This window comes from Chanos chanos, chromosome 8, assembly GCF_902362185.1.
Source record: "Chanos chanos chromosome 8, fChaCha1.1, whole genome shotgun sequence".
NCBI lineage: Eukaryota > Metazoa > Chordata > Actinopteri > Gonorynchiformes > Chanidae > Chanos > Chanos chanos.
In genome coordinates, this window is record NC_044502.1 from 1777501 (window position 1) to 1792500 (window position 15000).

At 44.9% G+C, this 15000-nt stretch overlaps 1 protein-coding gene across 1 annotated transcript in view; it reads left to right on the top strand.

Moving 5' to 3' along the window:
• Nucleotides 1–15000, top strand: part of tns1a (tensin 1a) — a 154645-nt gene that overhangs the window by 93026 nt on the left and 46619 nt on the right. Inside the window, exons 4-6 of the mRNA XM_030781725.1 lie at nt 5773–5811; nt 7103–7144; nt 14342–14391. Coding sequence (XP_030637585.1) covers nt 5773–5811; nt 7103–7144; nt 14342–14391 — 131 coding nt within the window. The remainder of the gene's footprint in view (nt 1–5772; nt 5812–7102; nt 7145–14341; nt 14392–15000) is intronic.

Here is a 15000-nt window from a genome sequence, read left to right on the forward strand (position 1 = left end):
TGAGGGGGATTTTGGAACAGTTAAGAGAAGGCAGGGGCTGTCCTTACCTGCTCTTCGCTTGGTTTCATCAGCCCAGTCCTCTTTTCTCAGGACTGGTCTCACACAAACCAGTACCACCACACCACACCCAGAAAAACACCAAGTGTCAAGTCATTCATCCATAATCACAGGCGAATTTGTGGAAACCTGGTAAAACAAAAAACAAAAAAAGAAAAAAAATATTTTAAATAAAGCATATACAGCACATTGAGTTGTGTATTTGAGTTGTATGTTTGAGTTGTGTGTATTTGAGTTGTGTATTTCAGTTGTGTATTTGAGTTGAGTGTTTGAGCTGTGTGTTTGAGTTGTGTGTTTGAGTTGTGTATTTGAGTTGTGTGTATTTGAGTTGAGTGTTTGAGTTGTGTGTTTTGTGTGAAAGGGCTTTATGTTTCTTATTAGGTTATTAGTTATTAATTATTATTATTCTTTTGTTGTTTATGCTGCTCTGCTGGTTGCTAGGGCAACACCTGGAAAACAGAGTTTTCAGTGTCATGCCAAAGCAGCGTGGACAGGCTGCCCTGGCATAGAGAGAATAACTAACCTCACCCCGCTGGACGTAGAAGAGAAGGAGACAGAGATGGCCCGGTTCAGCCTGGCGATCCGAACGGAGCACCTGGAGAAAGACTTTCATCTCCCTCCAGTCTCTCAGGGGCTAAAACTGCTCAAAACTCCATATTAGTCCCTCCTCGTCCAGCTGAGTGGAGGGGTGTTTTTTGTTTTTTTTCTCCTAGGGCTCCGCTCTCCTGGTAGGTTTGAAACTTAGTGCCAAGGGTAGCTTATCTGTGCTGTGTCTGAGACCATTTTTAGTAATGGGAGAGTGTGTATTAGAATTAGAAATCAGACATCTGGAGGGTAAAGAGTTGGGTGTCTGATTTCTTACAGATTACCTCTTTAAGCTTAAAAGAACAGTGGAGTTTTTAACAGAGAGTACTGAGTGGCACCAAAGAAGGAGCACTCCCAACCTGGAGTGATCTCTAAGCCAGTAAAACCAGTAAAGCCAGACCAAGAGTGATCAACCAGGAGTGATCTCTAAGGCAGTATAAGCCAGACCAGGAGTGATCAACCAAGGGCGATCTCTAAGCCAGTAAAACCAGTAAAGCCAGACCAGGAGTGATCAACCAGGAGTCATCAACCAGGAGTAATCTCTAAGCCAGTAAAACCTGTAAAGCCAGACCAGGAGTGATCTCTAAGCCAGTAAAACCAGTAAAGCCAGACGAGGAGTGATCAACCAGGGGTGATCTCTAAGCCAGTAAAGCCAGACCAGGAGTGATCAACCTGGAGTGATCTCTAAGCCAGTAAAACCAGCAAAGCCATACCAAGAGTGATAAACCAGGAGCGATCTCTAAGCCAGTAAAACCAGTAAATCCAGACCAGGAGTGATCAACCAGGGGCGATCCCTAAGCCAGTAAAACCAGACCAGGCCTGATACTGGGTAGGGCTTGATTTGACCTTTTTTTTTGTTTTGGTTTGTTTTCATGAAGAGGTGGAGTGCAGAGTGGGGGAAGGTCAGAAGGCTGAGGGCTTTTGGGTTTAAATTTGAACTCTTTTTAACTGTTCCAGTAGTCAAAACATTTGGACAGTTATCTGATATCTGCGTGGCTGTCATAGCCAGTTGCCAGGGTTATTGAACATGTGTGTGATTTCTGAGTTGGTTTTGAATGGAACGTGATGTTGGCTGATGCCAGTTCCATTGGCTGCACGTTAACAGCAGCGGGTTGGTACTTGTTTCACGGCAACAGACTGGCACATGTTGTAGTTTCAACTTCCCTCCACGCGCATTGCACCACCTGGATATGTGTGTATGTGTGTGCGTGTGTTTCCCTGTTACACACCTTTTTTTTTTTTTGTATGTGGGGCTTCTGTGTGGGTTTTTAGGTTTGGGTGATTTGGGCTGGGGTTTGGGCAGGTTTGAGCCTGACTGTGACGGGCATATGAATGTGGTAATCTTCGCTTTCTGAGGGATCAAACGGGTAATTTAACATTTTGCGTCTTCCGACCTTGTGACGGTGCGTCTTTTTAGTTTCTGTGTAAACTCACAGTATTCGTTCTGTATTAAACGGTTAAATCTCCATGGTGTCACACACACACAGTGAACAGTGAATTTTACCTTTGCATTTAACCCATCCAGGCACACACACCCCCCAGGGGCAGTTGGGGGGTTAAGTGCCTTGTCCATGGGCACATCAACCGTGGATGTTTTTCCTGCCGGTCCTGGGAATCAAACCGGAGACCTTTCAGTCACAAGCCCATGTCTCTAACAATTAGGCCACAGACAGCCTGCCGTACGGTTGTGTCTGTGCCATAAAGGGAAGGCACAGGGTATGCAGAGACCCTCTCACATGCTGAGCATGTAATGATTTTACTGCTGCACTTCAGCTTCCCAGCCCCAGTGGCTCAGAGTTAAGGGAACCAGCCCAGTGACTGGTGAGTAGAGGTTTTGAATCCTGATGGCCATGGCTCTCTGCCTATCTGCTCATCCATCGTCTGTGTGTGTGGGTGTTTGTTGGAGCTTTTATCTCTTGATAAGAGATTGTGTTAAACGGTAATTTGATTTTTTGTTTTTCTAATCCGGAAACCTACAAGGCCACAGATGAACTTATTTACTGTTCATATTTCCCAGGGACCTTTGTGTCGTTGTTGTTGTTGTTTTTCTTCCTCTCTGATTGTTATTGTTCAGTGTTTACCAAAAGGGACATTTGTTTTTTTGAGTGCACTCTTATGCAACCAGACACATCTGTGTTCTTTACATTTCAGAGGCGTTTTGATGCTGTTCTCTAATTTGGAGCTTTGTACCTAGCACAGGACCCTGTAAACACTGAAGATGCTGAGACAGAGAAATCAATGCAGCTCCAGCCTTAATAGTTTTGGGGAAGGTAACGCTCCCCTGGTTTCAGCCAATGACATCACATCACATCAGACAGTCTGATTACAGGAAGGCAGTGTGATTTGGTGATGTTGTTTGCGTTCTGCTGTTTACAGTGCTTTGGTGGTGTTTTGGTTGCGGGGGGTCACAGAGCAGGTGGTGAGTTGTCTTCACACGACAGAGGAGCTGGAGGTTACATCATAAGTGGGTCTTTTTTTTTCTGGATGTTTTTTCTAGCTCTGTCTAAACCTGAGACAACTGCAGCCCTCAGTACCGTCACGGGGTTTGGCTCCTAATGTGTGTTTAATGCTAGCGTTCCCTCTGAAAACATTTAACAAAAGTCTCATTCAGAGACTTATTAAAAACAAACAGGAAAAACATCCGCACCTTCCTTCCACCTGCCATTCACTGTCACAACAACACGCTCTGTCTCTCTCTCTCTGTCTCTCTCGCTTTCTCTCTCTCTCTCTCTCTCTCTCTCTCTCTCTCTCCAAACTGCACTATAATGTGTGAGATGCCTTGGGCTGGGAAGTCATGCTATGTCTGGTTAGAAAGGCCATAAACAATACAGCGTGAAAGTGAAGTGACTGATTCTGATGAAGTTCTGAAAGCTTGCGTAAACATGTTGTGTAAATATTACCTGGGTGAAAGGAGTAACCTCACTCATGGTTATGTATGTTGTTGTTGTTCTTCTTCTTCTTAAATGGTTAACCAACCTACTAAAAATGATTCCAGTAAATGTCTGCACTGTTGATTATACCACAAAAACTGTTGTTTTCTCTTACCACCAAAGTGCGACACTAAATTGAACTGAACTGAAGTGAAGTTCAGTTAAGTGAATGACATTTTATCGGGTTTAAGTAAATTGTGTTTATCTGGTTTGAGAGGACATGATTCTTTTCATTTGACTCTGCTGGTTCCAGAATGTTCCCTAATCTCTCTTAGCAGGCTCTGTTGAAACCCAGATCTCTTCACAGAGCCATTAGTGAATCGACCAATCAGTGAGGGCCACGAACTTCTGCTCTGTGCCGGTCCTAATGGTATCCTTCCCGTGTGACCGCTGTCTTCTGATAAATTACTATTGTTTACACCATGGATCAGCATGCAAACATCCTGTAGCACACACCCACACAGTACACACACACACACACACACACTATACGCACACACACTATGCGCACACACACACATGCACGCACATGCGCGCGCACACACACACACACACACGCACACACACACACACACACTATACGCACACACACACACACACATGCACGCACATGCGCACGCACACACACACACACACGCACACACGCAGACCAATCAGGCCATTTGTCATGGAGACTAATGCACACAGCTATGGCTGGAGATCAGCTCTCAGCTCAAAACATCCTGCTGTTTACGCCTACTAAAGCGCAGGCATCGTCTACGGATATTACAACACAATCTGTCACCCCTGCCAAGACTCGGCTGCCGTTTTATCCAAAATAAACCCAGTGTTGATCATAAATATGCAATTTTAAATGGTAAATGCCAGTTAGGTGCTTGAGAACAACTTTATTTTTCTCTTGTTTGTCTTCAGTGATAGCAACTCTGTTTCAGATAAAGGCTTCCTCCATCAGGATATCTTCTGTTTTCTGTGTGTGTGTGTGTGTGTGTGTGTATGTGTGTGTGTGTGTATGTGTGTGTGTGTGTGTGTGTGTGTGTGTGTGTGAGAGAGAGTGTGTGAGTAAATGGGTTAATGAGTGAGTGAGTGAGAGTGTGTGTGTGTGTGTGTGTGTGTGTGTGTGTGTGTGTGTGTGTGTGTGTGTGACTGAGTGAGTGAACGAGTGTGTGTGTGAGAGTGTGTGAGTGAGTTGCGGTCTGTGAGTGAATGAGTGTGTGAGTGAGTGAGTGAGTGAGTGAGTGAGTGAGTGAGTGAATGAGTGTGTGAGTGAGTGAGTGTGTGAGTGTGTGTGTGTGTGTGAGTGTGTCTGTGAGTGAGCATGTGAGTGAGTGAGTGAATGAGTGTGTGTGTGTCTGTGAGTGAGTGAATGAGTGTGTGAGTGAGTGAGTGAGTGAGTGAGTGAGTGAGTGAGTGTGTGTGTCTGTGAGTGAATGAGTGTGTGGGTGAGTGTGTGTGCGTGTGTGTGTGTGAGTGCGTGTGTGAGTGAGTGTGTGACTGAGTAAGTGAATGAGTGTGTGAGTGAGTTGCATAGTGTTCTCTGGATCTGTATTTGAAGAGTTGATAAATGTACTTCTTCACTCTTAAGGCCATGTGTTTTAGAGGAGAAGACAGATTGGAGTTTGTTGGACCACAGGGACATGGGAACAGCTCCGGGTTAGGGTCTGTTTGGCCCCCTCACAGTCCCTCTTAAACACCAACAGCACTCAAGGAGATCCCCACTTAACTTTGTACAAACCCAAACCCAGAGAAATCAGTAACATTTGTTTGATTCAATCAAGGCGATGAGTTTGCACAATCGTTTCAAGTGGAGTTAACATATTGGATTTTCTGGTTTAGCTTCACCCCCAAGCGCTCCAACAGCCTCCAGCTGCCCCCGGCTGCCCAGAGGTTTCATCCCGTAAATAAAGCGCTATATGTGGCTGTAGTGATGGCTCAGGGTCTGTGGCCGGTCAGGGGCCGAGTCAGGCAATGCTCCTGTAATCACTCATGGCTACACTAGGTGCCTTTCCCAGGAGAATGTTTTTTTGTTTGTTTGTTTGTTTTTTAAATTTGTGTAAAGCCTGGCACTCACTGTTAGTGATGATTGTTAATTCACTTCTCTTCTCTTCTCTTCTCTTCTCTTCTCTTCTCTTCTCTTCTCTTCTCTTCTCTTCTCTTCTCTTCTCTTCTCTTCTCTTCTCTTCTCTTCTCTTCTCTTCTCCAGGTTGCCACAGCGTGTGCTCCTGTCACTAACTATGAGCTGGTAGGTGAATCTTTATCTTTATCTCCTTTTCACTTGTCTTGATCTACTGTTGTTGTTAAAAAGAATAAAATGTAGTGAACATTATCCTGAAATTCAGAGCTAACTTGGCGACTCCACCTCCCATGCAGGTATCTGAGCCTGGTGTGGAAACTTTTGAGCTGATCAATTTAAGTAGCATTTAACAACATATATGTAGAAAAAAAGTCAAATAAAAATAAGCAAGGGACATTCAGAGCCCAGAACAGTTTGAAATAAAGAAGTATATTATCATTCATGTAATCTATAAAGTATGGATTCTGTGCCCAATGTGTCAAAGCATCTCATGTCATCAAATTCCGTGTCTCAACGTCAAACATGTCGATACACTTCAGTGTACCAGTGTAGGTAACTGGCAGTGGAGAAGTGTGAGAGAGTGTGAGGTCACGTTCAGTCAGTCTGAGGGTGTGTAGTGTTTGATTGATGTGTAACAGGTATGGCGAAAGAACAGGAGAAACACACACACAGACACACACACACACACACACACACATACACACACACACAGGCATACTGAGATGATGAGAACTAAAACACAGGGTCAAAGGTCGCGCCACAGGCCTCTTGCTCTGGTAGATCATTTTGTCTGAGACGAATCTGTGTGTCAGTGTGACGTCTCCAGAGGCAATTTTTTTTTTTTGGTGGAATATTTGAAGCCTATCATCCCGCACCTGGACATCATTATCTCTGGCCATTGGCTTTAGTATCATTAACATCATTTCCCATAATGCACCTGCACACACTGACCATTCAGCAGGAAGGCTTTATAATCACAAATGGAGCACAGTAGGAAAGGATGGTGGTTTAATTCTGTGGTTATTTTACGGTTCCCTGACATAGGTTTGCTTTTCTCTGCGTGTTTGACCTGTTGGAGGAGGGACAGAGGACGCCCCTGTGTGTTTTAGGGTGGCTGCGACGGCAGACCTCTGTCTCTCTCTGCTGGGGACCCTTGGTGGTGCAGAGTTATCTCTGACACTGTTTACGCCCGTGTGGCGGTCTGTCGCCGTTTAATCATTCACCCCCACAATGTCCTTCTGTCTCTTTATACAGACTTCAGACAAGACTGTTCAACGGTACATCAACAGGACAGATATCTTACTGCTCTGTGTGTGTGTGTGTGTGTGTGTGTGTGCGTGTGTGTATGTCTTCTCTGCCTTGTCTTTGGTCTAACGAAATTTCTAAGTTGTGTTCATGTGTAAACAGCTGTTTCATTTCTCTCTCTGTCTCTCCCTGTGTCTCTCTCTCTCTCTTTTAGCCTCCAATCAGTGACCTTCCCCTGAAGCATGTAGAAACACCGGTAAGTCTCTTGTTTACTAAATTGATCTCTGTATGTGGCATGAACTTGTGTTTCGATGACTTTACAAAGAGACAAATGATCAAACAAGTCCAAACAGAGGTATTGCAAATTCTTAGCCTTTTTTTGCCCAAACCAACACTATACCTGTCCACTCATACTTTCTTTCTTTCATACTTTCTTTCTTTCATTCTTTCTTTCTTTCTTTCTTGGTTTGTCTCTTTTGAGTGAAAATGGAAGCTTTGGTTGTTGGGACTGAATGGCGTCCTCAGTGACCCTCTGAATGACCTCTGACCTTTGAGGGGCGCTCTGTTTAAGTCTTAGTACATCTGCAGTTCTAATATGAATCACTGTAGCAGTTCTCTTTATGCCCCTCCAATACGGATTCCACACTGTTGCTGTAATGTGTTAATCATCAACTCAAATTACACTCATATTGATCAAATGAGTTTAAATTCAGATAAAAAAAATAATAACATGAGTGATTCAGAGTCTTTGTGAGGGTTTTGCATTATTGAAATACTGAGGTTTTCTTTTATTAAGCTTTATTAAGCAAGGAGTGCATGCACTGTGTGTGTGTGTATGTGTGCGCGTGTATGGGTGTGCGTGTATGGGTGTGCGTGTATGCGTGTGCGTGCGTGTGTGTATGTGTGTGTGTGTGTGTGCATGTATGGGTGTGCGTGTATGTGTGTGTGCGTGTGTGCGCGTGCGTGTATGCGTGTGTATGTGTCTGTGTGTGCATGCGTGCGTGTGGGTGGGTGTGTGTGTGTGTGTGCGTGCGTGTGTGCATGTGTGTGTGGGTGTGTGTGTGTGTGTGCATGTGTGTGTGTGTGCGTGTCTGTGGGTATGTGTGTGTGTGTGTGTGTGTGTGCGCGTGTGTGTGTCTGTTACCACATGTTTGTGATATGACAGTGGAGGAAGGGAAGGGAGGATGATGGAGTCCCTGTGGGGGAAGCGGGATGACATGTGGAGTCTGAATGAGCACTAAACTAGGGTTAGGTTAAACTAGTAATGAAAGGGATAATGTGACAGCCCATACGATCTGTGAATGATTATAATTGGCAGTCAGTGACTAACCTATCACTGAGGGAAAGCTGGAGCCAAGTCACATGATGTGGGATGGGGCTGGTGTTTGGATCAGTTTGGATCTGGGTTAGATTGTGAGGCAGAGCCCATGGAAAGATGTCTGCAGTGAGGGAACAGGGAGTGGGAGAACCAGGCTGGAGCTCCAAGTCTAGGCAATAAAATGGTTTCCAATCTAAACAATACACTTTTCAGCAGTTTCCCAACTCTTAGTGTTCCCAACTCTAAACATGCAAAAACGTTCAGTGCAGTTAAAGTTACGAACAGGAGGAGCTGGTCCGTGCTGTGCCCAAATGCTAAGTCTTACTCCAGGTTTACATGTCCGTTTTTTCACAATGTTTCTGTTGTTGGCAGGTTGTGTGTTTACAAACAGGAAAGTTGCCACAGGCTAAAGATGCCACATGAAGGCCCCCACACGCTTCTTCAGAACAAAGCCTCTGAAATGTTTGCCACTCAGGAGACAGGAGGGAGTGTTTTATGTTGAGTCGTGTTGAGGATGTTAGAGTTGGGCCTGTCTGTGTCAGGAGAGAAGTGTTTTGTGTTGAGTGGTGTTGAGGATGTTTTATGTTGAGTCGTGTTGAGGATGTTAGAGTTGGGCCTGTCTGTGTCAGGAGAGAAGTGTTTTGTGTTGAGTGGTGTTGAGGATGTTTTGTGTTGAGTCGTGTTAAGGATGTTAGAGTTGGGCCTGTCTGTGTCAGGAGAGAAGTGTTTTGTGTTGAGTGGTGTTGAGGATGTTAGAGATGGGCCTGTCTGTGTCAGGAGAGAAGTGTTTTGTGTTGAATAGTGCTGAGGATGTTTTGTGTTGAGTCGTGTTGAGGATGTTAGAGTTGGGCTGGTCTGTGTCAGGAGAGAAGTGTTTTGTGTTGAGTGGTGTTGAGGATGTTTTGTGTTGAGTCGTGTTGAGGATGTTAGAGTTGGGCCTGTCTGTGTCAGGAGAGAAGTGTTTTGTGTTGAGTGGTGTTGAGGATGTTTTGTGTTGAGTCGTGTTGAGGATGTTAGAGTTGGGCTGGTCTGTGTCTGGAGAGAAGTGTTTTGTGTTGAGTGGTGTTGAGGATGTTTTGTGTTGAGTCGTGTTGAGGATGTTAGAGTTGGGCCGGTCTGTGTCTGGAGAGAAGTGTTTTGTGTTGAGTAGTGCTGAGGGTGTTTTGTGTTGAGTAGTGCTGAGGGTGTTAGAGTTGGGCCGGTCTGTGTCTGGATGAAGTGAAGGTGCTCTGTAGGTGCCTTTAAAGAAAGACAGAGAAGACATGAGCAGCTACAGCTTTGTGCCTTCTAAAGTTCTTATTGTACAGCTCTTCTTTTACCCAGAACAATAAATTCGAAAGTTCCATCAGAACAACACAGGAGAATCTGTTGTGATGTCATAGGTGGGCATGCCATTGATGATGTCATGGGTGGACAGCATCACTGATGATGTCACAGGCGGCCAGTCGTCAGTGATGATGCAATAGATGGGGTTTTAGGGTGGGCAGTGTCGTCAGAGATGATGTCACAGGTGGGCAGCGTCAGTGACGAGGTCACAGATGAGCAGTGTTATCTGTGATGATATAGGAAGGTAAAGTCATTTCTGTGAACTGCGAGTTTAGAGCCTCATCAGGCCCAAAGCGCTGACAGAAAACCTCAGGCCTCCTCAGGGTTATGTCACGTTCATCTTGTCTACAGCGTGTTACAGTTATTACCCTCCATGCAGAGGGGTCCTCGCTTTTCATATAGAGACAGATCTTGGCTTGGTTGGTATTTCTCTACTGTTTAAACTGTTTTCTCCCCAGTTTGAAAGCGGTCTTCCTGCAGAAAAGCCACGACCAGATGTGAGTGATGCCATAGCAAACAGGGCCAAAGAGAAAACAGAGCCTGTTTGTTGTAGACACTTTTGTTAAACATGCATGTGTCTTGTTTGATTTGTTTTGGAGATGAATAACACATGTAAAAGCGGTTGGGAGCTGGCCAGTCCCGGCAGCGTGGACGTTTGACTGAACTCAGCACTTACAGGGCCGCTGACACACACACACACGTCTGCTTTCAGCCCTTCCTCCTGTTTATGTATTCATTTGCGTCATTAACATTTTTTGCGTTAACTCAATATCCAGTGCTGAGCTTAGGGCTGGCGCTGAATGGAGAGGAGAGAGGAGAGGAGAGAAACAGAGAGACGCTGTCATCATAACGTATTAAACACCAAATATTCAGCTTTTATCACCAGCCCTGACACCTTATCCGCTCACAATGGAGCTGATTAGTAAGGCTGAAAATAATGAGGTGTCTTGTGTTTTATGAAGGCTCATAATGCTTTATGACATGTTCAAAACAGGAGAATGTAGCTCACTCTGAATGTAATCTTGTGATCTGGCCTTGTGTTCTACACAAATTCGCACAAATTACCCGGCCTGCACCGCTGACCCGTGTGTGTGTGTGTGTGTGTGTGTGTGTGTGTGTGTCTTCATAACTCCATGTGACACTGTGTGTTTATGGTTGCCTTTGCCTCTCCCTGTCTGAAATACCTCAGATGGTGCACTGGGCGGCTTTCTGCCAGGCTCCATTAGAACACACGCGGCCTGTTCTCTTACTGACCGTTCACTCTCACTTTAATCCATATCACTGTTTCCTTTACTATATTTATACAGACATGTCCTGCTATACATTTCCATCACCCACAACCTCCCTCAGGATTGATCCTGCGTGTAATTGATTCTTTTTGTGGCGTATTTGTTGGAGAAACAGGGAACCACTGTGTATGTGAGTGTGTGTGGGGGTGTGTGTGTGAGTGTTTGATTGGGTTAGTGCGGAGTGTGTCATGCTGTGTTGGGTCTCAGACACCCTGTTGTTATGGTAATTGAATCATCCTGGGTCATCTGGCTGTGCTGGGGGAAAGGACTGTGTTTAACTGGACCTCAGGCTCCTGAAACACTGTTCACTGTGGATGAGCCTATCACGACATGCACCTAAGACACTTTAAAACACCTGAAATATGCCTGAGAGTTGAAGTGAATGTGAGATTATGTAAAGTGAATATGTTTCTGAGGTGTGGATGTGTTGTGGGTCAGGCTGGTGTGGTAGAGGGAGACCAGTGGTTCATCATTAAGGGAGGAATGAGAGAGTGAAGGACTGAGAGTAAAGCAGTTAAGAATAGAAACTGAGGACCCTAGTCAGACTTCATTGTGTTGTCCTTGATACATTTTTCTTTTCATGCATTTTTTTTAATGACTTCTCATTATTGATGGTTTTGAAGGGGTTAACTGCTGGGTTTGGTTGCAGGAACAGAGGGAGTTTGGTAGTAGTCATCTGAAAAATGGATTATTTCTTAAAGGAAACCAAGCCAAGGAACCTCAAGATGCATGTGCTAGCGCCCACACACACACACACACACACACACACACACACACACACACACGCACACACACACACACACACAGTCTGCTCCACATCAAGAGCACAGTTCAGGGGAAGAGATGCAACGAGACAGAGAGAGGACGAGACAGAGAGAGGGAGAGACAGAGAGAGGACGAGACAGAGAGAGGGAGAGACAGAGAGAGGGAGAGACAGAGAGAGGGAGGAGAGAGTGTGAAAGGGGAGGGGAAGAGGTAGATGAGTGAAGAAGGGAGAGAAAGAGAGAGGGAGAGTGCTGTGTGTGAAAGAAAGAGTGTGTGAGAGAGGAAGTGGCTGTTTTCGGGGAGCATGTGGAGTGTTGCGCGCTGCTGAAGGGCTTTTTCACATGGAGCTGGAGGTGGGGGCGAAACACAGAGGGTTTTGGCCGAGTTGAGTCCAGGGAACGGGAAACGTGTGACCGCCTCTCACCATGAACCCTGCCAGGTCGCTACGGCGACGCTTCTCCTCTCTGAGGTCGGTATGGAGACGCAGCACAGGTCACCTGTTCAAGGTACGGACACGAATGGACACGTATTCTCTCCTCTCTTTCTATCATTCCTCTCTGTCTGTCTCTCTCTCTCTCTCTCTCTCTATCTTTGTGTTCTCTTGGTCTCTTTCCTGATGATTTCCCTCCCAGTTTCAGTCTTTGGTAAGTTGCAGGTATAAACTGACTGGTGAAAGTAAAAGAGAGTTTGGTTTAGTTTTAGTCTGATAGGAAAAGAGAGAGAGAGAGAGAGAGAGAGAGAGAGAGAGAGACTTAACTGTGGACACTGGGTTTTGTCATTTGGTTTGGGTGGAGAAAGACTCTTCCCACGGATCAGAGGGACTGTCTGCTTTTCCATAATCTGTTTGCATGCGAACAACTCACATTGCTATTGCTCCTCCATATCATTACAAACTACGTGTTTTTTGGTCTGAGTTCATTTGTAAGCACTCTGTAGTCACGGCAACATCTGTTTCTTGTTGTCATGGCGAGGATAATGGCTCTCATTGTAACTCTTGGAGAGGAGTGTTACAGTATTTCCAGGAAAAGTCCAGAAGTGAGTGAAAGCGTGTTCTCTTCCTATGAACATTCAGGAGTTATCCTGAAGCTGGCGAACTCTCATGACCTCTCAGCCATTTTGGCATGTTTCTCTGTTTATTCCAGCATACAGAAAGCCCTGGATCATAGCATGTTTGTATCATTTCTCTCAGACAACCCCCCCCCACCATGTGTGGTTTCTTCTGATGGAACTCATTTACTGAAAGACAACACTTATTACAGTGTTCTGACCCTTCACTGTAAAACTCTCGTCTTTCTGGTAATCTCGAAATACAGAACTGGTCCCAGTATAGTTCAGGGCCAACCACACAACCGTCGTCTGAGGTCCAACACACAAAGCCTCAGATGTCACTGTGTGTGTGTGTGTGTATGTGTGTGTATGTGTGTGTGCGTGTGTGTGTCCATGTGTGTGTGTTTGTGGGTGTCTGTGTGTATGATGTGTGTGTGTATGAGGTGTGTGTGTGTGGGGGGGGTGTATGTTTCTCTGTGAGTCTGTGTGTGCGTGTGTACATGTGTGTGTGTGTGTGTGTGTGTCCGGGTGTGCATGTTTCTCTGTGAGTCTGTGTGTGCATGTGTACATGTGTGTGTGTGTGTGTGTGTGTGAGAGAGTGTATTTGCATGTATGATGTATGTGTGTGTGAAGTGTGTGTGTGTCTGGGTGTGTATGTTTCTCTGTGAGTCTATGTGCCTCTGTGTGTGTGTATGTGCTGTTAAACCTCACTCTTGTGCGGGACACGTGTCCTGACCCTGACCTTGACCCTGACTCTGACCTTGACCCTGACTCTGACTCCAGTTTTTCTGGAATCAGATTGTTTGAAAGGTTTTGTCAAGTTTTTTTTTTATGTTTAGTTTCTGGGGTTTTTTTGTGCAGGCCTCAATATTTATTCATGTGTCTCACGTACACAGCCTCTTATGGGATGGCTTAGAGTTAATGTTTGTCCGACGTAAATAAATGCAAGATGCATTTACAGGAGAGAGAGAGAGAGAGAGAGAGAGAGAGAGAGAGAGGGAGTGCTTTTTAGAACATGTTCAAGAGCTATTTTATTAATTATTTATTAACTTTATCTCTAGATGCTTTTTAATGAATAGAAGATAGCAATAAGCAATATTTTAATAGATATTTACTCTGGCTGATTTTCTGGTTTGAACTGATTGTTCTTGTTTGAAATATTCTGGTGGTTCTGGTCCACTCTAATAACCCACGGGAACATCTGTTAATGGTCAGCACACACACACAGCGTGTGCCAACATGAATATAAATGTCACATAGACCCAGAAACACTTTACCAAAAAAAAACAAAGAAAAAGAAAGAGAAAAGTGGTCCGGGCTTCATGCAAATACACGTTTAGTTTAAGGCTCGTGAATCTCTCAGTGCCTCAAATGATATTCACCTCCAGCAACTGCACCGTTCTTCTCCTCACTCAAGCCAACTTCGATCAGTGGACAAAAATAATTGTTGTTGTTGTTGTTGTTGTTGTTGTGGCAATATTTCTGACGGCACATGGGGTTCCAGGATGCTTAGATACGACAGATTTACACACTCTGCGTGTGAGGCAACGTGTGGTGATGTGTGTGTGTGTGTGTGTGTGTTTTGCTGTGACAGGTATGATGCGACTCAGTGGCTGTGAGTGTTCCTGCTGTAGCTGTGTTATTTTGCAGCGTGGGGAGGAAGGCGACAGGTTTCACGTTAATGTTTACGTCTGTTCTCTCTAAACAGGGCTCCACAAAGTCCTTCAGAAGCACAGACTCCAGACGCAGACCCTCCCGGTAAGACGCTCGTTCATCCGCCCCGTTGTCCGCATCCTCGGGACGCGTCAGCCTTGCACGGCATCGTGTAAAGAGATCAGCGTAACATGTTTGGGACTGGGGTTGTGTAACTGTTCCTGCGCTTGCTTAACTTCCCTTAACTGTTTTATTTGTTTATCAGTTCCCCAGTATTGGGTTTGATGGTATTAATTAAAGGGTTGATGGTATTAATTAAAGGGCTGATGGTATTAATTACGTTTTTTTTTTTTTTGCCCTAGCATCCGTCATAACGTAATTACAATTATTTATTGTGATACTAAAATGATTTTTTTTTTTCCGTTTATGTGCAGCTGTCAGGCACATTTAGTGTGACTTTCTGTTGTTTATCAGCTCATTTCTGTCTGAACAGCTTGTTAAAAGAAATCTGACAGACTCCCAAGGACTGAGAGGCAGAGATCACAGACTTTTCAAAGGCATTTCTTGAATAGAAGAGCCCTATGGCTTTGGTTTGTCAGGAGAATGAAGCCATAGGGCTCTTCTCTCAGGAGGTTTACTATTCCCTCTGAGTTTACTTAACCAGAAGTTACCTGGACAAGCCAGTTGCCTTGCTTTGTAGTACAGGCCCCTGAT